General features: G+C 38.8%; 1 protein-coding gene and 2 non-coding genes across 5 annotated transcripts; all 3 read left to right on the top strand.

Annotated features, from left to right (window-relative positions):
- Window positions 1-626: 626 nt before the first annotated feature.
- TRNAY-GUA lies at window positions 627-712 on the top strand. The gene is given in 2 exon segments: window positions 627-663; window positions 677-712. It is a non-coding gene; the product is annotated as a tRNA-Tyr (tRNA).
- Window positions 713-2,093: 1,381 nt separating this feature from the next.
- On the top strand, window positions 2,094-2,180 carry TRNAY-GUA. Its single transcript is given in 2 exon segments — window positions 2,094-2,130; window positions 2,145-2,180. It is a non-coding gene; the product is annotated as a tRNA-Tyr (tRNA).
- Window positions 2,181-4,303: 2,123 nt separating this feature from the next.
- Window positions 4,304-22,230, top strand: LOC123216956 (ATP-dependent helicase BRM-like). Of its 3 annotated transcripts, XM_044637656.1 has the most exons (15): window positions 4,304-4,879; window positions 6,129-7,448; window positions 7,881-9,203; window positions 9,385-9,497; window positions 9,816-9,903; window positions 10,009-10,095; window positions 10,377-10,469; window positions 10,551-10,634; window positions 10,718-10,921; window positions 17,349-17,591; window positions 17,667-19,220; window positions 19,311-19,611; window positions 19,741-19,844; window positions 20,329-20,580; window positions 21,305-22,230. In XM_044637656.1, exons 1-15 carry the CDS (start codon window positions 4,715-4,717, stop codon window positions 21,932-21,934), a joined length of 6,561 nt encoding a protein of 2,186 aa, XP_044493591.1. In that variant the 5' UTR covers window positions 4,304-4,714; the 3' UTR covers window positions 21,935-22,230. The 3 variants fall into 3 exon arrangements, with proteins under 3 accessions (XP_044493591.1, XP_044493590.1, XP_044493592.1); XM_044637655.1 differs by having other exon boundaries at window positions 4,305-4,879; window positions 19,311-19,844; XM_044637657.1 differs by having other exon boundaries at window positions 4,742-4,875; window positions 19,311-19,844.
- Window positions 22,231-22,447: the final 217 nt, after the last annotated feature.

Genomic DNA, 22,447 nt, shown 5'->3' with positions numbered 1-22,447 from the left:
GTTAAACTACGTGGCTCATTTCTCAACTAATACTTGGTCTGACTAGAGATCAAGAGTAATTTCTCTTAAAAGTAGTTGATGTCGATGTGTTCTAGTAATGTCGCCATGCTAAAGCCAAATCTTTTGCTTGAGAAAACAGAAGAAAGCCCCCAGAGTTTGCCGTCGACAGCTGAAACGGGGTTTCAGGAACACCGTACATAAGCTTTCAATAGCTGCAGCGCCACCACTCCCGCTCGCTTAATCTCAGTCTGCGTATTCTTCGCGATTTATAGATTCTATATAACTCTCACTGGACCTTTATCATACCCATGCACAGTAAATACCAGTACATGTAAACTGCAGATATCTTGACGTACGTGATGGGTCAATAAACTCAAGAAAGAAGACGCCTTTCACTTTGACAGTCATCTGATCAAGAATCAAGAAGGGAGGAGGTTTAAAAGCTGTCAACGTGGGTTTTAGTTGACGGGAAACTTAGCTAGAGCTTCCTTTAGACACCAAAGAGGAGGTGATCTGAAAAAGAGACCTTTTATGTAAATCACTAAATCTAAAACACTCCTCTGCAAATTTCCAAAATAAAATCAGTATTAAATTATTTCAATAAACTGCGAGCGCAAGATTACAAACCGACCTTAGCTCAATTGGCAGAGCGGAGGACTGTAGTAGTTAAACTGTCATCCTTAGGTCGCTGGTTCGAATCCGGCAGGTCGGATTCTGTGTTCATTTTTGGCGGTCGCTTCGCTTTCTAATGGATCTCCTCTTCATGGCCCGGCCCATATTCTATTCTTGGTGGTTTCGCTTTTGGATGCTCAGCCCATTTCTCTCTTATTAACGAAATTCTGCAGTGTTTTTGTTTTTTCAACTTTACCATATTCTATTTTCAGAATTTAGAATTAGTGGGTTTCGTTTTTTACTATTAAAAATAAAATAAACATTTAAATCACTTAATTACAGAATAATAAATTAATATCTATTTTATTAGCACAATCTTATGTGAGATTTGATAACCTTTTTATTTTTTTTTATCTCATTTATTATTTGTTTAAATTATAACACTCTCTCAAATATTTTAATTGTGCAAGCCATTTAAAATTAAAAAAATCAATTCACTTGTTTTATAATATGTTTCCCTGTTAAAGTAGAAAATCATGACCTGACAACAACGTTATGATTGAAAACAAATACGAAGGATATAAGTATAGATTGAAAACGGATTAATTTATATAAGTGAAAATTTTTATAATTCATAACTGATCCTATGGGTATTGATAAACCCATAAATATCAATTTTTTATAATTAATTACATATAATTTTAATTTTTATATTAAATAAAAATATAAGAATTGAGTGGTGTTGTTAATGGGGGCACGAAGTTTGATTATTTCAAAAAAAGTAAGTGTGACCATTAATTGTTATAAATACAAATCGTCTCTATCTCAAACTTAAATTGATTTACACTGAACTCAACAAAAGACAGATAATAAACAACCACTTCTACTGCCCATCCTAAAATTTTCAATCATATCTCTCAGATTTTTTAAAATCTATTTTTCTTAGAAACGTTTGATTTATTCTCTTTATTTTGCTTATTTTTATGTTTCCTCTATCTGTTAAGCTTATGGTGTGCAACTGAAATCCTTAGCCAAATTGATGGAGTTGAAGCCTAGCTCCCAACTTTGAACAATAGGTTAGTCTCTATGATAGACAATGTCACTCTTTTTTGTGGTTTTATCGTCTCGAATCCCTTAGGTTGGTGGTTTTCTCAAATTTCAAGTCTCTTTAATTTTAGAAGTCACAATTTGATGACACAAATTTGATTGATTAGATATTCAAAGCCAAACAAATGGTGATTGTCTATCAAACAAACTTTAAAATCATACGGCTTCGCTATTATTTACTAATCAATTAGTAAAAAATTTTAATAAACCATTGAACATTGAGTAAAAGAAATAATGCCACATCATGAAGTTAAAATTTCAAAGTGCAATTATACAAATAATTTTTTATTTGGGAAAACAGATGGAAAGAGTGTAGAAAAAAAAATACCACTTAAAATTAAATTTCTATAAAATGGTGAGTCCCCAAACAAAAACCGACCTTAGCTCAGTTGGTAGAGCGGAGGACTGTAGTAGTTAAAGCTGTCATCCTTAGGTCGCTGGTTCGAATCCGGCAGGTCGGAGTTTTGGCCGATTTTCAGTGGATCTCCTTTTGGTAGCCCAGCCCATATTGCACTATCAGAATTCAGCATTAAATTGGTCTGTAATTGTCTGTTAAATGATTTTGAATTTAAAGCAAAATAAACAATTAAATATGTGGATCTCTTTAATGTTAATATCAATAATAAATTTAATAACAGTACACTTCCAATTTTAGACAATATGTTATAAATAATAATTTCTTGTTTGTATCATGAAGTATGCAACTAACTACTAGTCAGATGACATGCTCAAACCCAAATGTCACATTGCTTATTGGTAGAGAAAAGCATGAACATTCATATAACTTAAATTCGAATTGAAATAAACGAATCAAACTTTAGTTAGAGAAAGTTTAATTTAGTTTGAGAATTGTTTGATTTGGTTCGAAATTTAGTTCATAGCTCTATCCAAAATTTATTAAACAATTTCTAAATAACATGATTTTGTTAATAAATTATAAATTTGAATCATTAATCCAAATTATAAATTCAAATCATGAATTCAAGTTAAATAATTTTTTATTCAGACCAAACTTAGGAATATTTAATTTTGATATATTAAACTCGAATCAAATCATTTTTTATTTGAGTCAAACTCGAACTTAAAGATTTTCAAATGTAGTTAAATTCATATTTAACCTTATTTACCACATCACGAATTAGGATATATATCGATAAAATAAACAATATCACATAATTTTTTTTATATATTTTATAATAAATATACATTTTTATTTATATTATACCATATTGGCCGATGCTGTTACTGATTAAATCATCTATAATTAAAATTTAAAAAATCAATTCAGCATTTGAAAAATTGCTGGTGGGGCCACACATGAAGAGATATACAATTATACCCCTCTTTGTTTTTTTATTTATTGTTGACATAAAATAATTTACGGGGATTTGATTGGATATATATGTATAATATCACGTGAGATATGAAATCTTGGGGTTAAAATTCAGTAAATTTTGTTATTTATGTATCTATAAATTCATGAATTAACAATATTATTCATTCCAAATTTTAATATTTAAACTAAACTATATGTATGTAGAATTTTAATTATGACATAAAGATGCCCTTGGTGACAATTTTATGAAGTGCAGTGTTTTATTTTGGAATAGGTCAAAAGGACTATTTTCTACTCAAATTATAATTCAATTTTAAAAATATATTTATATCAGTTTAAAAACTTGAATATTTACTTATGAATTAATTTTTGTTAAAATTTTATATTAAAAATATAGATAAAATCATTATTTTACTATTAAACTCTAAAAATTAATATAATTTTCTCTCTTTAATTTATAAAACTAACAATTTCCTTTGTTATCAAACTTTGAAAAGTTAAATTTTCCCTCTAGAGTTTCTTTTTCCTTCTTCTTTGTCAATGAAGTTCCCCTTCGACTGACTTCCTTTTCCCACTTTCTTTGGCTGAAGAGCCACCGCACTCGTTTGACGAATCGATTCCCACTTATTCGTTTTCACTCTCTCTCGTTCCTTTGTCGTCAATCAAATTGATTCATCGTTGAAGTTTGTGCGATTGTAGTGAAAGAGCAAAGGTGGACAATTCGTCAAATGAGAGACAATGAAGATGATTCGATTCGATTGACGACAATGGAACAAGAGAGAGTGAAGATAAATGGGTGGGAATCGATTCGTCGAATAAGTGCAATTGCTCTTTGACCGGAGAAGATTGGTGGAAAGATAAAGTTAATCGGAGAGGAACTTTGTTGCTGAAGAAGGAAAAAAGAAAAACTTTAAAAGAAAAATGTAGTTCTTCAAAGTTTTACCTTAAAAAAGAAATTGTTAACTTTTTAAATTAAAAAAGGAAAATGATATAAATTTAAGATTTTAAAGTTTAATGATAAAATAAAATTTTTATTTTTATTTCTAATAAAAATTATTTTATAAATAAGTATTATAAATTTTAAGTTATTATAAATATAATTTTAAATTAGGCTATAATTTGGGTGGGAAACAGTGCTTTGGCCTTTGGAATAACAAGCTGGTTACAGATTACTTGCTGGGAAAGTGGGGACTCTCCCGTAATTATAAGAAGAATGAGTAGGTCCCACAAGTTGGTGCAAAGAGTTCTTGTAACCAACCTGAGAAGAAAATTAACGTCAAAAAACCAGGGAAAAAAATGAATATTTAGTAAAGAAAATCTTAGGGTTTGACGGAAAAAAAATTGTTTGAGAATCGCGTGAAACCCACAATAGAGAAAGTAGTAGTGAGTCCAATCACGGGTTCCTCCAAGGTCGGTTCACTCTCGTCTTCCTTGAAATTTACAACCTTACAAGGATCCACCCGAAAATATCGCAATTTTTGAGAAAATGGGGTAAAACAAAAGTGGGGTCGTTTTTATTTTTTGAACGTTGGGATCGGAGGGTAAAAAATAGTGCTTCTTTATTTTAAAAGTTGGAGGGATTCTTTGCTGGAATTTTTGGTGGGTTTTTTGTTTTTATTTTACTATTCTTGCAAATTAGGTTGAAAATTATAAATTCGAATGCAATCCGGTGTGGTTGGAGGAGGCGGTGGGTCCAGACGGAACCCGGCGGGCCGGGCGGCATCGACATCATCTGCCGCGTCGCCTTCTTCGTCATCCTCTGCTGTTTCGACTCCTCACCTGGGTTTTGATTCGGTGCAACAGCAACAACAGCAGCAGAGGCAGGTATGGACTTTGGCCAAATTAGCACTTGGGTTTTGTAATTGAGAGTGTTTATGCAAATGGGTTGGGTTTTGTTACACAATTGAAAGGGTTTTGGAAAATGGTCTGGAGTTAATTTTTGTAATTAATGATCCCTGGTATGTGATTAGTGTAGAACATGTTTTATATCAGTTGATTTTGGATTATTAAATGTTTGGTTTTTTTGGGAGGTCAACAGTGAACTGTGTAGCATTGAACTTTCAAGCTGCTGAACCAATGTCGAGCTTTTGCTATGATTAATAGCACTCAGATGGAGCATAGTTACAACCAACTGAATTTCGAGTTGTATTTGATGTTATTTGTGTTCAGTGGATTTTTTCTTTTGTATATTTCTATGAATTGTCGTAGAATACATGAAGGGATTGGTGGGAACGAAGACTACTGGCTAAACTGGTTTTCAATGGTTTATGGATTCACACATGGAATAATCTAAATGTTAGTTTAGGGTTGAAACTTAGCACAGTGAGTTAAATCTCGGGATTGAATATGATGATTGTAAAATAATGGTGATTGTATAAATTTCAGTTCTGCATGTTATAGCAAGAATAATTCGTGCATTTTGTTATACCTTATATATGTATTTTTTCAGTTGCATTCCTTTTTTTAAAACTGGATCTGTATCTGCATGTCATTTACTTGTTGTTTTGGGCTTTTTTTTTCTTACTATTTATTTCTTGGGTTCTCATCATTATGTAAATTCAGATATCCATGAAAATCTTTTCTGTACTTCTCATGGAATGTTTTTATGATTTTTTAGCCCACTGAAATATTGAATGTATATGGTGTGATGTCTTTATATCTGAATTTGATAGTTATATTGTCTTCAAACTAGTAACATTTTTCTATATTGTTTTTTTTCTTTCTTGTTGATATCTTTCCAAATTGCAGTTCTCATTCCCCATTTCCATTCTGTGGCTGTTGATATACATATACATATACATATACATTTGTATGTATGAATGTCTGTGTGTGTACAATTAGATACACAAATGATATGTTATTATGTGATTGGAGAATTTTGAATCAAAGATAAAGTAGCAACTAATCAAATGATGACATATCATTTGTATATTCAAATTGTATACCAAAAGTGTGTATGCATGGCATCGCTATATATTTTATGGTTGTTGAATATTTTTACTCAATCATTAATGTATCTCTGGCTCTAATATGAAATGTGTTTTGTGTTCCATTTTTCTATCTATTTTTGCAGTCATTCCAACAACAATTACTTCGAAAATCAGAAGGAAGTGATGCCATTTTAGCATATCAAGTTGGTGGTCTCCCAGGAGTAATGGGAGGGGGAGGGGGGAACTTTGCTTCATCTCCAGTGTCCATGCAACTGTCTCAACAGTCTAGGAAACTTTTTGACTATGCCCAACAGCATGGCTCATCCCAGGAGGGCCAAAATAGAAGTCAAGGTATTGAGCAACAGGTACTAAATCCTGTTCATCAGGCTTATCTCCAGTATGCTTTCCAAGCCCATCAAAAGTCTGCTTCAGTTATGCAATCTCAGCAGCAAGCTAAAATGGGTATGTTGGGTCCTCAATCCGGGAAGGATCAAGATACGCGGATGGGAAATTTGAAAATGCAGGAACTGATTTCCATGCAGTCAGCCAATCAGGCTCAGGCATCATCCTCCAAAAATTTATCAGAACAGTTTGGCCGTGGTGAAAAGCAGATGGACCAAGGACAGCGACCAGCATCTGACCATAGGAATGAGCCAAAACCTCAAAGTCAGAACAGTATTGGTGGGCAATTAATGCCTTCCAATATGATAAGGCCTATACAGGCAGCACAGACTCAGCAAAATATCCAAAATGTAGCTAGCAACCAGTATGCGATGGCTGCTCAGTTGCAGGCATGGGCACGTGAGCACAATATTGATCTGTCACAACCTGTAAATGCCAACTTGATGGCGCAGCTCATTCCTCTAATGCAGTCTAGGATGGCTGCTCAACACAAAGCAAATGAAAGCAATATGGGCTCACCGTCATCACCTGTCCCTGTTTCAAAGCAACAGTTCACTTCTTCACCTCTCGCTAGTGAGAGTTCTCCCCATTCTAATTCAATGAGTGATGTATCTGGACAATCTGCATCTGCAAAGGCAAGGCAGACAGTTTTGCCAAGCCCTCTTGGTTCAACTTCTAATTCTAGTCCTGCTAACAGTCATGCACTGCAACAGTTTGCTGTTCATAGCAGAGAAACCCAAGTGCCTTCCAGACAGCCGATTGCCAGTGGGAATGGAATGCCTCCCATGCATTCTCCACATTCAACTACAAACATGAGCCAGGGTGTGGATCAGCCTCTGCCTGTTAAGAGTTCAGGTGGCCCTGAAGCTTCTCAAATGCAGTACCTCCGGCAGTTAAATCAGTTTTCTCCTCAATCTGCAATTCCTTCCAGTGATGGAGATTCAGTTAATGTCTCAGCACAGAGTGGGCTGGCTCCCCAGACACCACAGCAGCGGTTTGGGTTCACGAAACATCAACTTCATGTTCTTAAGGCTCAAATTCTGGTATTTAGGCGGCTGAAGGTGTGCAGAATTCTCTTTTTCTCTATCTAATCTGCGTGCTTGTGTTTGTGTGTAGGGCTAGATTCGAGCCGAGCCGAGCCGAGCCGAGCTCGGGCTCGGCTTGAGCTTGACTTGAGCTCAACTCGGCACAGCTCGTTTTCGGCTCGGCTCGTTTTTCATATCAAAATGACATCGTTTTTAATATATATGGATCAAAACGACGTCGTTTTGTATAAAAAATTTAAAAAAAAAATCTACCGAGTCAGCTCGAGCTCGATCGAGCCGAGCAGAGCCCAGCTCGTTTCGGGCTTGAGCCGAGCCGAGCCGAGCTCGAGCTCGAGCTGGCTCGGCTCGAGTCCAGCCCTATTTGTGTGTAATATAAGCACAAGTGCTAATTTTTGCTTCTTAGCATGCGTTGAATTGATTATTTTATATTGTCTGCTTGTTTTACAGAAAGGAGAAGGTACCCTTCCCCAAGAGCTTCTTCGAGCCATTGTTCCACCACCCCTTGAGTTGCAGCAGCAGCAACAATTTCTTCCTGCTCCAATAAATAATCAGGAAAGATCATCTGGAAAGATGGTAGATGATCAGTTGAGACATTTGGAGTCAAATAGAAAGGATGGACAGGATGATCCATCAATAAATGGACAAAAATACATGAAAGAGGAATCTAATGCAGGAGATGATATAGCAACTATGTCAGCAGTTCGTGTGCAAGGTATGCCTGCTGTGGTTGAGGAACCTGCACCAGTTGTAGCTGGTGGGAAAGAAGAGCCACAAAACCCTATTAAGTTGGACCAGGAAGTCGATCATGGTCTTCAGAATGCTCCTGTAAGAAGTGAATTTACTGCAGATAAAGGAAAATCTGTTGCGCCACAGGCAGCAGTGTCTGATGCAGTGCAAATTAAGAAGCCTGTACAAGTGACTGTGACCCCCCAGCCAAAGGATGCTGGCTCTGCCAGAAAGTATCATGGTCCACTATTTGATTTTCCCTTTTTCACAAGGAAACATGATTCAGTTGGGTCAACTACCATGGTTAACAGTAATAATAATCTGACATTGGCTTACGATGTCAAAGATATTCTTTTTGATGAAGGAGTGGAAGTCCTGCATAAGAAAAGATCAGAGAATTTAAAGAAGATCAGCGGTATACTTGCAGTAAACTTAGAGAGGAAAAGGATTAGGCCTGATCTTGTTCTGCGATTACAGATCGAAGAAAAAAAGCTTCGACTCTTAGACTTACAGGCACGCTTAAGGGATGAAGTTGACCAACAGCAGCAGGAGATAATGGCAATGCCTGATAGGCCATACCGTAAATTTGTTCGGCTGTGTGAGCGTCAACGCATTGAGCTGATGAGACAAGTACAAACCTCTCAGAAAGCCATGAGAGAGAAGCAATTAAAATCCATCTATCAGTGGCGTAAAAAACTTCTTGAGGCTCACTGGGCCATCCGTGATGCGCGGACTGCCCGTAACCGTGGAGTTGCAAAGTACCATGAGAGAATGTTGAGGGAGTTCTCTAAGAGAAAAGATGATGACCGAAACAAAAGGATGGAGGCCTTGAAGAATAATGATGTTGAAAGATATAGGGAGATGTTGCTGGAGCAGCAGACTAGTATCACAGGTGATGCTGCGGAGAGATATGCTGTTCTCTCGTCATTCTTGACTCAGACAGAAGAGTATCTCTACAAACTGGGAAGTAAAATAACTGCCGCTAAGAATCAGCAGGAAGTGGAAGAGGCATCAAACACTGCTGCGGCTGCTGCAAGATTGCAGGCATGCTTTATACACATTTCTTTCTCTTTCTGTCTTTTCCACACCCATTTAGTTGTTAAGTTTTAGCCTCTCCACTTCTCATTTTTAAGCACCCATGCCATGAGTTTGCAGAATTTTTTAACCCTTTATTTGATTTTTTGTTATATCACAAGCTCATTCCTCTTTTATTTGCACACAAAAGGGTCTTTCAGAAGAAGAAATTAAGGCAGCAGCAGTTTGTGCTGGTGAGGAAGTGATGATCAGAAATCGATTTCTGGAAATGAATGCACCAAGGGATAGTTCATCTGTTAATAAGTAAGCCCTCTTTTGAATTGTTTGCTTCAAAAACATTTTATATTTATGAAACATTCAGAATGGAATTAACAAACATTGCTAGAAGAATTGTCAACTCCATGAGATGGAAGTTTGTGCTAGTCATGGATTTAGAATATGCCTATTATATGCAATAACAATTTTAGTTTTATGTTGTTCATGTTTTCATATTGTTTATTATATTAAAAGATTGATTTTTCTTTTTAACTCTGAATTCAGCTTTATCTTTATTACTTGTACTATGCACTGTTGTTTTCTTATTTTGTCATTCCTTATGTTTATCTTGATGGTTTTCACCAGGTATTATAATCTTGCACATGCTGTGAATGAAAGGGTTGTTAGGCAACCCTCAATGTTACGAGCTGGAACTTTACGAGATTATCAGCTTGTAGTTTGCCGTTTAACATTTTAATTCTTTCTGTATATGCCCTCTTTTCAATTATCTTTTGTTCTGTATTATTATTTTAAGCTTTTTTTATGTTTTCATTGGCAGGTTGGGTTGCAGTGGATGCTTTCTTTGTATAACAACAAATTGAATGGAATATTGGCAGATGAGATGGGTCTTGGAAAGACTGTGCAGGTGATTTTTTCTTAGGATCGGTGGTAGAAGTTCTTTCTTAATAGAGGAGATAGCAGAAAATCTTATATTTGTAATACTGAGCAACATGGCAGTTTCATGTGTCTTGCTCTGTTTGTTCCTATATGTTAGAATCTTTCAGGATGTTGTTAGTTTTAGTCTGATAGAGTACTTGAATAACGTTAGAAATACTCCCCGTTCAATATAACAAGAGTAATTTAATCAGTACTGCAACATAATGTCTTGATACAATTGCCTTTTCTGATTTTTTATTTTCTGTTCAGGTCATGTCATTGATTGCTTATTTGATGGAATTTAAAGGGAACTATGGTCCACATCTTATAATTGTACCTAATGCTGTATTGGTAAATTGGAAGGTTGGTTTTTTTAAGTTGTATTATGGTTTATGGCCATTTCTGGTTCTTTTTCCAAAGTGTCTAACCATGTTCATGTGGCAGAGTGAGCTTCATACTTGGCTACCATCAGTGTCATGCATTTACTATGTTGGTGCAAAGGATCAACGGTCAAAATTATTTTCTCAGGTAAGTAAAATCTATTTGCATAAATATGGATGTTGATGATACTGTTTAGTTCTTGACGTATATGTTGTGCTACTTTTTTGTAGGAGGTCTGTGCCCTGAAATTTAATGTACTTGTGACAACTTATGAGTTCATCATGTATGATCGCTCAAAACTTTCTAAAATTGATTGGAAGTATATTATAATTGATGAAGCACAGCGAATGAAAGACAGAGAATCAGTTTTGGCCCGTGATCTTGATAGATACCGCTGCCAGAGGCGCTTACTTCTTACAGGGACACCTTTACAGGTATGTAAGCAGAAAGATATGCTCTTGTAATGTATGTGCAGTCATACTTCCATAGTTATGAATTTTGCTAGTATTGCACCTCCAGATTTCAAAAAAGGCTTTCTTGTGGCTTCATTTTCAATTATCTGCTGTGTACTGTGAAGTGACATGATATCCAACAATAGGGGCTGTTAGGTACCTGGAGGGACTCCCAAGGATCGTTGCCAACAGCAATAGGATTACAGGCTAAGGAATCACAAGAAGCAGGCACTGCTGCCTCAACGCAGAAACTCAGGATCCCACAAGAAGATGTAATGAAAATAGCTGAGATAAACTTAAAAGGAAAAACCAATATTCTCAATGTGTAATAAAGAACTATGTATGTTTAGCAAGATGATATAAAAGTCTAATGAAATTACTGGATGAAAAATAAACCGTGTTTTCCGATTACAGAAACTTATAATTCTTAAGCTACTCTCTGGAAACGCCAATTACGGAAATAAAAAACAAACTTAATAATAAGAAAACAGCCTGCAGCCTTCAAGAGGTCTGCTCTTCCCTCAATTCCCCTCCATTCTCTGATTTTTTTCCTTCCCCCTTTTTTCCTCCCTCTTTCTCTTTTATATCCCTTTAACCGTTTCTGCAAAGGTTGTCTGTAGCTCTGTTGTCCTTTGTTGGTTCTAAAGGACTTGGAGCCTGCTGGAGTGACACCTGTCCCCTTGTGCTGTTGCCTTTTGATTTCCTTTCTTCAGAGTGCTTTTTCCTGCGTGTTATGTATACATTAGTCCTAACATTTCCCCTCCCATCGAAAGGTACCTTGTCCTCAAGGTCAAACTGTGGAAAGAGGTTGCTGAAGGTTGTGAATAATTCCCAGGTATTCTCACAGTCAGGGAGGCCTTCCCATTTCACTAGAATTTCCAGTTCCCCATGCTGAGAGTACCGATGTTGTAATATTGCTGATGGCTGCACTTGTAGTTCTCCATCGTCGGTCAAGCATTCAGGGAGAGGTTGGCAGGTTACTGTTGGACCAACTCTTTTCTTCAATTGTGAAACATGGAATACTGAATGAATTTTTGCGGTAGGAGGTAATTTCAAACGGTAAGCTACTGATCCAATCCTCTGTAGTATCTCGAAAGGACCATAATATCTAGGACTGAGTTTTTCATTTGCTCGGCTCGCTAATGATCTGAAACGATATGGTTGGATTTTTAGGAACACATAATCACCCACTGAATATTGGATATCTCTTCTGCCTTTGTCAGCATGTTTTTTCATTCTTTCCTGAGCTTTCCTCAAGTTGTCTTTGAGTTCGTCGAGCACCGCATTCCTTTCTTCAATCATCTTGTTGACTTCTTCTATCTTCGATACCTCTTCGACCCATCTTAGTAATGCCGGTGGTTCTCTGCCATACAATGCCCTAAAGGGTGTCATGCCGGCGGATGCGTTGTAAGATGTATTGAACCAATACTCCGCCCATGGGAGCCATTTTAGCCATCGCTTAGGTTGACGAAAGCAGAAGCACCGCAAGTAGGTTTCTAGGCTTCGATTTACTACTTCCGTCTGCCCGTCGGTTTGAGGGTGGTACGCCGAACTAAACTTGAGTGTGGTACCTGCAGCTTTAAAAATTTCAGCCCAGAATTGGCTCATAAAAAGTCGATCGCGATCAGAAACAATTGATCGAGGAAAACCATGCAACTTCACTATTTCTTGTATGAATTTCCTGGCAACTTCCGCAGCTGTGAAAGGGTGTTTTAGTGCCAAGAAATGTGCATATTTCGTCATCCTGTCAACTGTCACTAAAATGGTGTCTGCATGTGGCGTTTTTGGAAGGCCTGTGATGAAGTCAATAGAAATATCATCCCAGACTTTGGTGGGGATGGGCAGTGGTTGCAGCAGTCCCGCCGGAGATGCTGCTTCGAATTTCATCCGCTGACAAGTTTCACATTCTGATACAAATCTCTTCACAGTAGCTTTCATCCCTTCCCAATAAAGCACACTGGAAATTCGTTTATAGGTGCGAAAAAATCCAGAATGTCCACCGTACGGAGATGCATGGAATTCTGTTAGAAAAACAGGAATGAAGGAAGAAGTTTTTGAAAGGACCAACCTTCCTTGATAAAGTAATCTTCCCTTCTGTAACTTGTAGCCTTCATGGGAGTTGGGATTCGTCAGCAGATCCTGTATTATTCCCCTAAGTTTCTCATCCTCTGAAATTTCCCGTTCAACCTCTTCCAAGCCCATTATTTGTGTTGTGGAGACTGCCCAAATTTCCCCATCCGTCTCTGATTTCCGAGAGAGGGCGTCTGCTGCTTTATTTTCAATTCCTGGTTTGTACAAAATTTCAAAGTTATACCCAAGCATTTTCATTACCCATTTCTGCTGGTCAGCTCCGATAACTCGTTGATCAGTCAGAAACCGAAGACTCCGTTGGTCTGTCTTTACCTTGAAATGCCTTCCTAACAAGTAGTGACGCCATTTCTGGAATGCCATCACAATCGCCATTAGCTCCCTCTCGTATACGGATTTGTTTCTGTTCTGAATCGAAAGCGCCTTACTGATATAAGCTACCGGCCTCTTATCTTGCATAAGAACAGCACCCAATCCCACCCCTGATGCATCTGTTTCTATAACAAATTCTTTCGAAAAATCTGGCAAGGCTAATACAGGAGCTGACGACATCACCTGCTTTAATCTTTCAAATGCCTGGGTGGCTTCGTCACTCCAAACAAAAGAATCTTTTTTTAACAATCTCGTGAGTGGTTCTGCGATTTTTCCATACCCTTGAACGAACCTTCGATAATATCCTGTTAAACCCAGGAATCCTCTCAGCTCTCGTAAGTCTTTCGGAATAGGCCAATTTCTCATTGCTTGAATTTTAAGCGGATCTGCTTCCACCCCTTCTGCCGAAACTATGTGGCCCAAGTAGCTTATTTTCCTCTGCCCAAAAGAACACTTTTTGAAATTTAAAACCAATTGATGGTCCTTCATCAACTCCAGCACTATCCGAAGATGCCTTGTATGTTCCCCAAAATCTTTGCTATAAATCAGAATATCGTCAAAAAAAACAAGAACAAACCGTCTTAAATACGGTCTAAAAATCTCATTCATTACCCCCTGGAAAGTTGCAGGTGCATTTGAGAGACCAAATGGCATCACGAGAAATTCGTAATGCCCATCGTGTGTACGAAAGGCCGTTTTCTCAATATCCTCGTCTCTAACCCGAATCTGGTGGTAGCCTGATTTCAGATCTAGCTTACTAAAAATTACTGCTCTAGCCAATTCGTCGAACAATTCATCAATGGCAGGAATCGGAAATTTGTCTGGAATAGTAACCTTGTTGAGAGCGCGATAGTCGACACAAAATCTCCATCCCCCATCTTTCTTCTTTACTAATAATACGGGACTAGAAAACGGGCTCACACTTGGCCTAATTACCCCTGCTGTAAGCATCTCTTGAACAATTCTTTCTATCTCATTTTTCTGAAAATGTGGGTACCTGTAAGGTCGGATATTTGGGGGCAGAGCATTGGGCAAAAGTCTAATAGCATGATCTTGAGTTCTTCTCGGAGGCAGGTTAGTGGGTTCACGAAAGAGATGTTGGTACCCCTCTATCAGCTCCTTCAGGCATGGTTCTAAATGCTGTGGATTAAATTCTCCCTTCTGCGTCAATCCCCTGAACTCCACCCAATATGCTTCTCCACCTTCCCTCATTGAGTTTACTATAGCCTTCAGGGAGGATTCAACTCTGCATAAAGAGACATCTCCCTTCAGCTCCACACGCCGTCCTCCCCATTCGAATTTCATTGTCTGGGATTTCCAATTAATTTTCACCTCCCCCAATCTACAGAGCCAATCCATTCCTAAGATTACATCTACGCTTCCCAGCTCAAAAGGGAAAAAACTCTGAATTATTTTAATCTCCTGACATTCGATCTCAACTCCGTCGCATCTCCCTAATCCTTGGACCCTTCGTTCATCTCCCAAAGTGACTGTAAACTTCACGGGTGACACCTCTAATGGTAGTTCCATAACCAATTTCTGAGAAATAAAGTTGTGGGTTGCCCCACTATCAAGGAGAATCACAACCTTCCTTCCTTGGATCCTCCCTAAAAATTTGATTGTTTTCGGACTACATATTCCGACTACCGAGCTACTGTTCAAAGACAGCTCCAGCTCCTTTTCTTCTAGAGTCGTCTCCTCCTCTTCTATCAAGTTTTCTGCCTCTATGTCCTCTTCTTCTTCAGACGCCACCATGATTCGGAGTTGTCTAAGTTTGCATCGGTGCCCTGGGAAGAACTTTTCATCACATCGAAAACACTGTCTCTTCTCCAACCTTGATCGGAACTCTTCGTCGGAGAGTCTCCGATATCGGCGTTCCTGTGGCGATTGATTAGCTGACGCAACGGAGCTGGGTGTTCCCTTGATAGACAAATCTGCCCTAATATCTGCTGCTGGAGAGATTTTGGAATTGGATGCGAAATTGGTGTTATTTAGGGGCCGGTTTGATCCGGTCTGTGGGGCGGTCTGGAAGCTTGAAATGGGTCGATCGGTTCGCATGTTGGGCTGCGATGGTGGGCCGTTCGTTTGGGCATGGGTTGGTGTATGGGGTGGTCTTGGATTTGGGCTGGTGAGGTAAGAGCAAGTTGGGTTGGAAGTCCGAGTTCTGTAGTTTAAATGGGTAGTATAGGTTCCGGGTCGGGCGTCAATAATCCGATTTTTCTCCTCAATCTCCTGTGCTCTCAACATCGCCTCCTTCAGCGTCGTCGGGCGAAAGAGTTTTACTTCTGCCCGTATTTCTTTCTTCAGTCCGTTCATGAAGGCTGATAGTAAGACTTCCTCGGCGGCGTCCTCTATTGGTGCAGAAATGGCCTCAAACCAACTTCTATACTCCTCCACTGTTCCCATTTGTCGCAGCGCCATGAGGTCCTCATATAGAGACCCTTCTTGTGCTGGACGAAATCTTAGTAGCATTTCCCTTTTTAGTTCTGTCCAGTTAGCGAACCGTTGCCGGGTTTCGTTCCATTGGAGCCACCTTAACGCCTTGCCATCCATGCATACGCCAGCTGCTATTAGTTTCTCCTGTTCTGAAAGTTGATTGACAGAGAAATAATGCTCCGCTCGAAAAACCCACCCTACCGGGTCGTCTCCGACAAACACCGGTAGCTCCAGACGTCGATGAATCAGTTCACGTCGAACACCTCCTGTATTATCCCCCACTTCAGTCCTCTGCTCTCTGGCTCCTTCGGTTTGTTCTGGCTCTTCTGCCCCCATTGTTGGTGGAGGCGTAACTTCCCTCGTTGGTGATGTATGCGTAGGAGTTGGTGGCGTCTCCATGGTTGCTTTGCCTTTGTCAGATGGTCCACTATCCTTCACCACCAAACGTTCCCTCACTTCCCTCAAGTATTCTTTCATTGTCTCCATTACTGTTTCCACCCCTTGCATTCTGCCTTTAATTTCCTCCACATTACCGCTCATGCTCTCTACTCTTCTGTCAAGCCCTTCCAACCTTCCTTTCATGGACGCCACTTCTTCTTCCAATCCATCTACCCTTGCCTCCATCCTAGTCATTTGCTCTGATACCAAGTTTGTTAGGTACCTGGAGGGACTCCCAAGGATCGTTGCCAACAGCAATAGGATTACAGGCTAAGGAATCACAAGAAGCAGGCACTGCTGCCTCAACGCAGAAACTCAGGATCCCACAAGAAGATGTAATGAAAATAGCTGAGATAAACTTAAAAGGAAAAACCAATATTCTCAATGTGTAATAAAGAACTATGTATGTTTAGCAAGATGATATAAAAGTCTAATGAAATTACTGGATGAAAAATAAACCGTGTTTTCCGATTACAGAAACTTATAATTCTTAAGCTACTCTCTGGAAACGCCAATTACGGAAATAAAAAACAAACTTAATAATAAGAAAACAGCCTGCAGCCTTCAAGAGGTCTGCTCTTCCCTCAATTCCCCTCCATTCTCTGATTTTTTTCCTTCCCCCTTTTTTCCTCCCTCTTTCTCTTTTATATCCCTTTAACCGTTTCTGCAAAGGTTGTCTGTAGCTCTGTTGTCCTTTGTTGGTTCTAAAGGACTTGGAGCCTGCTGGAGTGACACCTGTCCCCTTGTGCTGTTGCCTTTTGATTTCCTTTCTTCAGAGTGCTTTTTCCTGCGTGTTATGTATACATTAGTCCTAACAGGGGCTTTCTTTGAGTATGTACATGCAAAAAGGTTCCATAGTTGTCTACTCTGGTGATTATTTGTAGCAATAATTATGGAGAAGATATACATGGTATTGAAGTGACTTTTTAAAAATTGTAAGAAAAAGAAAAATTATGCTTGAACTGTTTTAAATTCCTGAATGTTAATTTGTGATTGACACTTAAGGAATTGACTGATTATATCTTTTAATGTACTTCATTTGTTTAATTGAGCATGGAGTGAATTTATTTTGCAGAATGATTTGAAGGAACTTTGGTCACTTTTAAATCTACTTCTTCCTGAAGTTTTTGATAACCGGAAAGCATTTCATGATTGGTTCTCACAACCATTTCAAAAGGAAGGTCCTGCCCACAATGCAGAGGATGACTGGCTTGAGACTGAGAAGAAGGTCATTATCATCCATCGACTTCATCAAATTTTGGAGCCTTTTATGCTTAGACGCCGTGTTGAGGATGTGGAAGGTTCACTTCCACCCAAGGTATTCTATTATAGCTGTTGCAGTTAGTCATTTCCTTTTATCTTTCTGATTCCTGAAACTATTGCTGGACCGCAGGTCTCCATAGTATTAAGATGTAAAATGTCAGCTATTCAGGGTGCTATTTATGATTGGATTAAATCAACTGGTACTCTTCGAGTTGATCCTGAAGATGAGAAGCTCAGGGTTCAAAAAAATCCACTATACCAGGCTAGGGTGTATAAAACTCTAAATAATAGATGTATGGAGCTTCGGAAAACTTGCAATCATCCTCTTCTTAATTACCCATATTTTAATGACCTCTCAAAAGATTTTCTTGTGAAATCATGTGGGAAGCTATGGGTCCTTGATAGGATCCTTATAAAACTTCAAAGAACAGGGCATCGAGTACTGCTCTTTAGTACCATGACAAAACTCCTTGATATCCTGGAAGAATATTTGCAGTGGAGGCAACTTTTGTACAGACGAATTGATGGAACTACTAGTTTAGAAGACCGTGAATCAGCTATTGTTGATTTTAACAGCCAAAATTCTGACTGCTTTATATTCTTACTGAGTATTCGTGCTGCTGGGCGAGGTCTTAATCTTCAATCTGCTGACACTGTCATCATATATGATCCTGATCCAAACCCTAAAAACGAGGAACAAGCAGTTGCTAGAGCCCACCGCATTGGACAGACAAGAGAAGTTAAGGTCATATATATGGAAGCAGTTGTTGACAAAATTTCCAGTCATCAGAAAGAAGATGAATTCAGAAGCGGAGGTATGGTTGATCTAGAAGATGACTTTGCAGGTAAGGATCGATATATGGGATCTATTGAAAGCCTCATAAGGAAAAACATCCAGCAGTATAAGATTGACATGGCTGATGAAGTCATCAATGCTGGGCGTTTTGACCAGAGAACAACCCATGAAGAGAGACGCATGACTTTGGAGACATTATTGCATGATGAGGAGAGGTATCAAGAAACTGTTCATGATGTTCCATCACTGCAGGAGGTAAATCGAATGATTGCAAGGAATGAAGATGAAGTGGAACTATTTGATCAAATGGATGAAGAGCTGGATTGGATAGAGGAGATGACTAGGCATGACCAGGTACCAAAGTGGCTTCGAATCAGTACAAAAGAAGTGAATGCTGCAATTGCTAATTTATCAAAAAAACCGTCGAAGAATATTTTATTTGGTAGCAATATTGGTGTGGAACCTAGTGAAATTGGAACAGAGAGAAAAAGAGGGACCAAGGGCAAAAAGTATCCAAACTACAAGGAACTGGATGATGAAAATGGAGAATACTCTGAAGCAAGTTCTGATGAGAGGAATGGATATTCTATGCATGAAGAAGAGGGAGAAATTGGAGAGTTTGAAGATGATGAAGACAGTGGTGCTGCTGGAGCGCCACCAATCAATAGAGACCAATCAGAAGAAGATGGTCCAGTGTGCGAAGGTGGGTATGAGTATCGCCAGCCTTCAGAGAACACAAGAAATAACCATATACTTGAGGAAGCTGGTTCCTCTGGATCATCTTCTGACAGTCGTAGATTGACCCAGATTGTATCTCCGGTTTCTTCTCAGAAGTTTGGGTCTCTGTCTGCATTAGAAGCTCGACCAGGCTCTCTTTCAAAAAAGATGGTATACTTAATACTTGTGTTGATGCTTTGTTATTGGATTAGCTGGCTTATCTGTCCTATCTTTTTATTTCTTTACCATTAATATTGCCAGCCAGATGAACTCGAGGAAGGAGAGATTGCAGTATCTGCAGATTCTCACATGGACCACCAGCAATCTGGAAGCTGGACTCATGATCGTGATGAAGGTGAAGATGAGCAGCAGGTCTTGCAACCCAAGATAAAACGAAAGCGTAGTATTCGAGTTCGGCCTCGTCACACTGTTGAAAAGCAGGAAGAGAAGCCCTGGAATGAGGCACCTTCTCTCCAACGTGGAGATTCATCTCTCTTGCCATTCCAGATGGAACATAAATATCAAGCACAGTTGAGGACCGAAACTGAAACAAAAACACATGGTGAGCTCAGTTCTTTCAAGCATGATCAAAGTGAGCCATCTTCAAAAAGTAGGCGGAACCTATCTTCAAGGAAAATAGCAAATGCCCAAAAATTCTGTGCTTCACCGAAATCTGGCCGATTGAATGCAGATGATGCTGCTGATCATTCCAGAGAAAGTTGGGATTGTAAAGTTATGAATGCGAGTGAGTCTTCAAATTTTGGCACTAAGATGCCTGATGTCATTCAAAGAAGGGTATGTACTGTGTTTTTGCTATTTCCTGGTTTATTAAGTGGTAGCTCTTCTGTGTCTTGATGTCTTTGTGTTTTTTTTTTTTTTCCTGATAGACTTGCTTTTCCATTTCTATATTGTTGATAATTTTTTTCCTGAATTATTGTTGTTCATACCTTGCAATTTTTAGCTGTACTTAGCCTTTTTAATTCACTCAGCTGTTCCCAGTTGAATTTGTTGCTTGATATGTTGAATACTGTGTGACATGTAACATACTTTGATAGATATTGTTGATTGCTGTGTGGCATATAGCATACTTATGCAGATGGCTCTTATGTCTTTTCTATGCAATAATTCGAAGTTAGTGGAAAGGGATTAAAAATATATCCCTTTGTGTCTAATCTGTTGACTCCTACTTTTTGTCGTCCCCCTCCCTTCTTTCCCATACTTGCCTATTACTAATCATGCCGTTCATTTTTCGAAATGACCTGAAAACTCATCTCTGCAGTGCAAAAATGTAATTTGTAAGCTGAAAAGGAGAATTGACAAGGAAGGACATCAAATTGTACCTCTGCTAACTGATTTATGGAGAAGGATTGAAAATTCTGGTTACATGAGTGGAGGTGGAAATAATCTTTTGGATTTACGGAAGATTGATCAGCAGGTTGACAGACTAGAGTATAATGGGGTGATGGAGCTGGTGTCTGATGTGCAGCTTATGTTAAAGGGTGCAATGGCAATTTATGGCTTCTCACATGAGGTATGGTTCCAGGTCTTGAACATCTTAATTATTCCACGTTGGTTTACATATTCATATCTACTTTGTCTTCTTGATTGTCTAACGAGTATGTTAATGGAAGAATGGATAAGTTCCTTCAAGCTGCCACTATAATTTTGATTATGGTTCCAGATCTTGAACATCTTAATTATTCCACGTTGGTTTACATATTCATATCTACTTTGTCTTCTTGATTGTCTAACGAGTATGTTAATGGAAGAATGGATAAGTTCCTTCAAGCTGCCACTATAATTTTGATTGTCCTATCAACCTCTTGGCCCACAATAGCAAACCACTTCGAAACTTTTTTTTTGTGTGTTTTCCCTCTTGCTTATGCTTGTATCAGTGCATATGATAGGCTATTGGACAAAACCAAAGAAAAAGGTTGGAATTATACTACAGTTTGCTGCATATCTATCTTGGCAATCAGCTGGTGGCTGGAGCATCAAAGTAAAAATTAGAATCACACCTCAATATCCTTGGCAGTTTAAATTCCATCACCAATTTTCATTTTACTCAATAAAGTTGCTTCTAAGTCATGCCACTGTTTGCTTGTCCTTGTTTCCTGTAAAATTTACGAATTATTTCTCTTTTGATTTCACAGATGTGGCATTGATCCTCTATAAATTCTTGAGCTCTCCATTGCTTCCTCCAGCTAACTTATTTTCAGCCTTACTGCATCTAAACATATGATTATGTCGTGCAGGTTAGATCTGAAGCAAGGAAAGTGCATGATCTGTTTTTTGATATATTGAAGATTGCATTTCCGGATACAGATTTCCAAGAAGCTAGAAATGCACTCAATTTCTCTAGTCCTGCATCTACCTCTATCCCTGCTCCAGCCCAAAGACAGGCAGCTGCTGGCCAAACCAAGAGACACAAGATCATAAATGAGATGGAACCTGGTGCTGGCCCTGCCCCTGCCCTTACCCAGAAGCCACTAGACAGCACAAGGATTAGAGTGCACCTGCCTCAGAAGGATTCAAGGTTTGGAAGTGGCATTGGCATTAGTCGGGAGCAATTCCAGCAGGATGATTCTCCACATCCCGGGGAGCTGGTTATCTGCAAGAAGAAAAGGAAAGACAGGGAAAAGTCGATGGTGAAGCAAAGGATTGGTTCGGCTGGCCATGTCTCACCTCCAACCTTGGGTCGTAACATGAAAAGTCCGGGTTCAATCCCCAAGGATAATGTACGACAGACTCAACAATCTACCCAACAAGGATGGGCCAATCAGGCTAGTCAACCGCCAAATGTTAGTGGTGGCAGTGTTGGTTGGGCTAATCCTGTTAAGAGATTGAGGACAGATGCTGGTAAAAGGAGGCCAAGCCAATTATGATTTCACTTGAGTGTAGCGTATCATTGTAATTGTTTTTGAGTTGAAAGTGCAGTGTATGATCGGTCTCTGCTGGCCTCAACAAGTTCAGTTAGTCCTTACTGTTAATATAGTGTAGATCTATGGTTCTCCATTGTATACCGCCTCTTCCATTATTGGAAATAGTAGCTTTTCATTACTGCCTCTCGGTACCCACAAATCTTTGTATATGTGTACTTTAATTCTCAGGAATTCTGTAGTTTGGGCATCAATGTTACTCGTGGAAGAAAAGGGGCAGGCAAATCTGTCTCTTGATTGTAGGCGTGGGGTCTGCTTTAAATGCTTTTCATAGAGTAACTGATCTTAATAATGTTATGATTTTGCCTCAGAGCAGGACCGCATTACAAGTGTCTTTGCACTCTCTTAACAAATACGCAAATAAAAGCCACAAAACAATCCTTACGGACATTATGAACAAGTACGGGTCATCTTGGCCGGCCAGGGCCTCATCGCTTGAACTATATTCATCTTTACTCC

This window comes from Mangifera indica, chromosome 5 (genome assembly GCF_011075055.1).
Source record: "Mangifera indica cultivar Alphonso chromosome 5, CATAS_Mindica_2.1, whole genome shotgun sequence".
NCBI classification, from domain to species: domain Eukaryota; kingdom Viridiplantae; phylum Streptophyta; class Magnoliopsida; order Sapindales; family Anacardiaceae; genus Mangifera; species Mangifera indica.
This window is presented reverse-complemented; position numbering and strand designations above follow the sequence as displayed.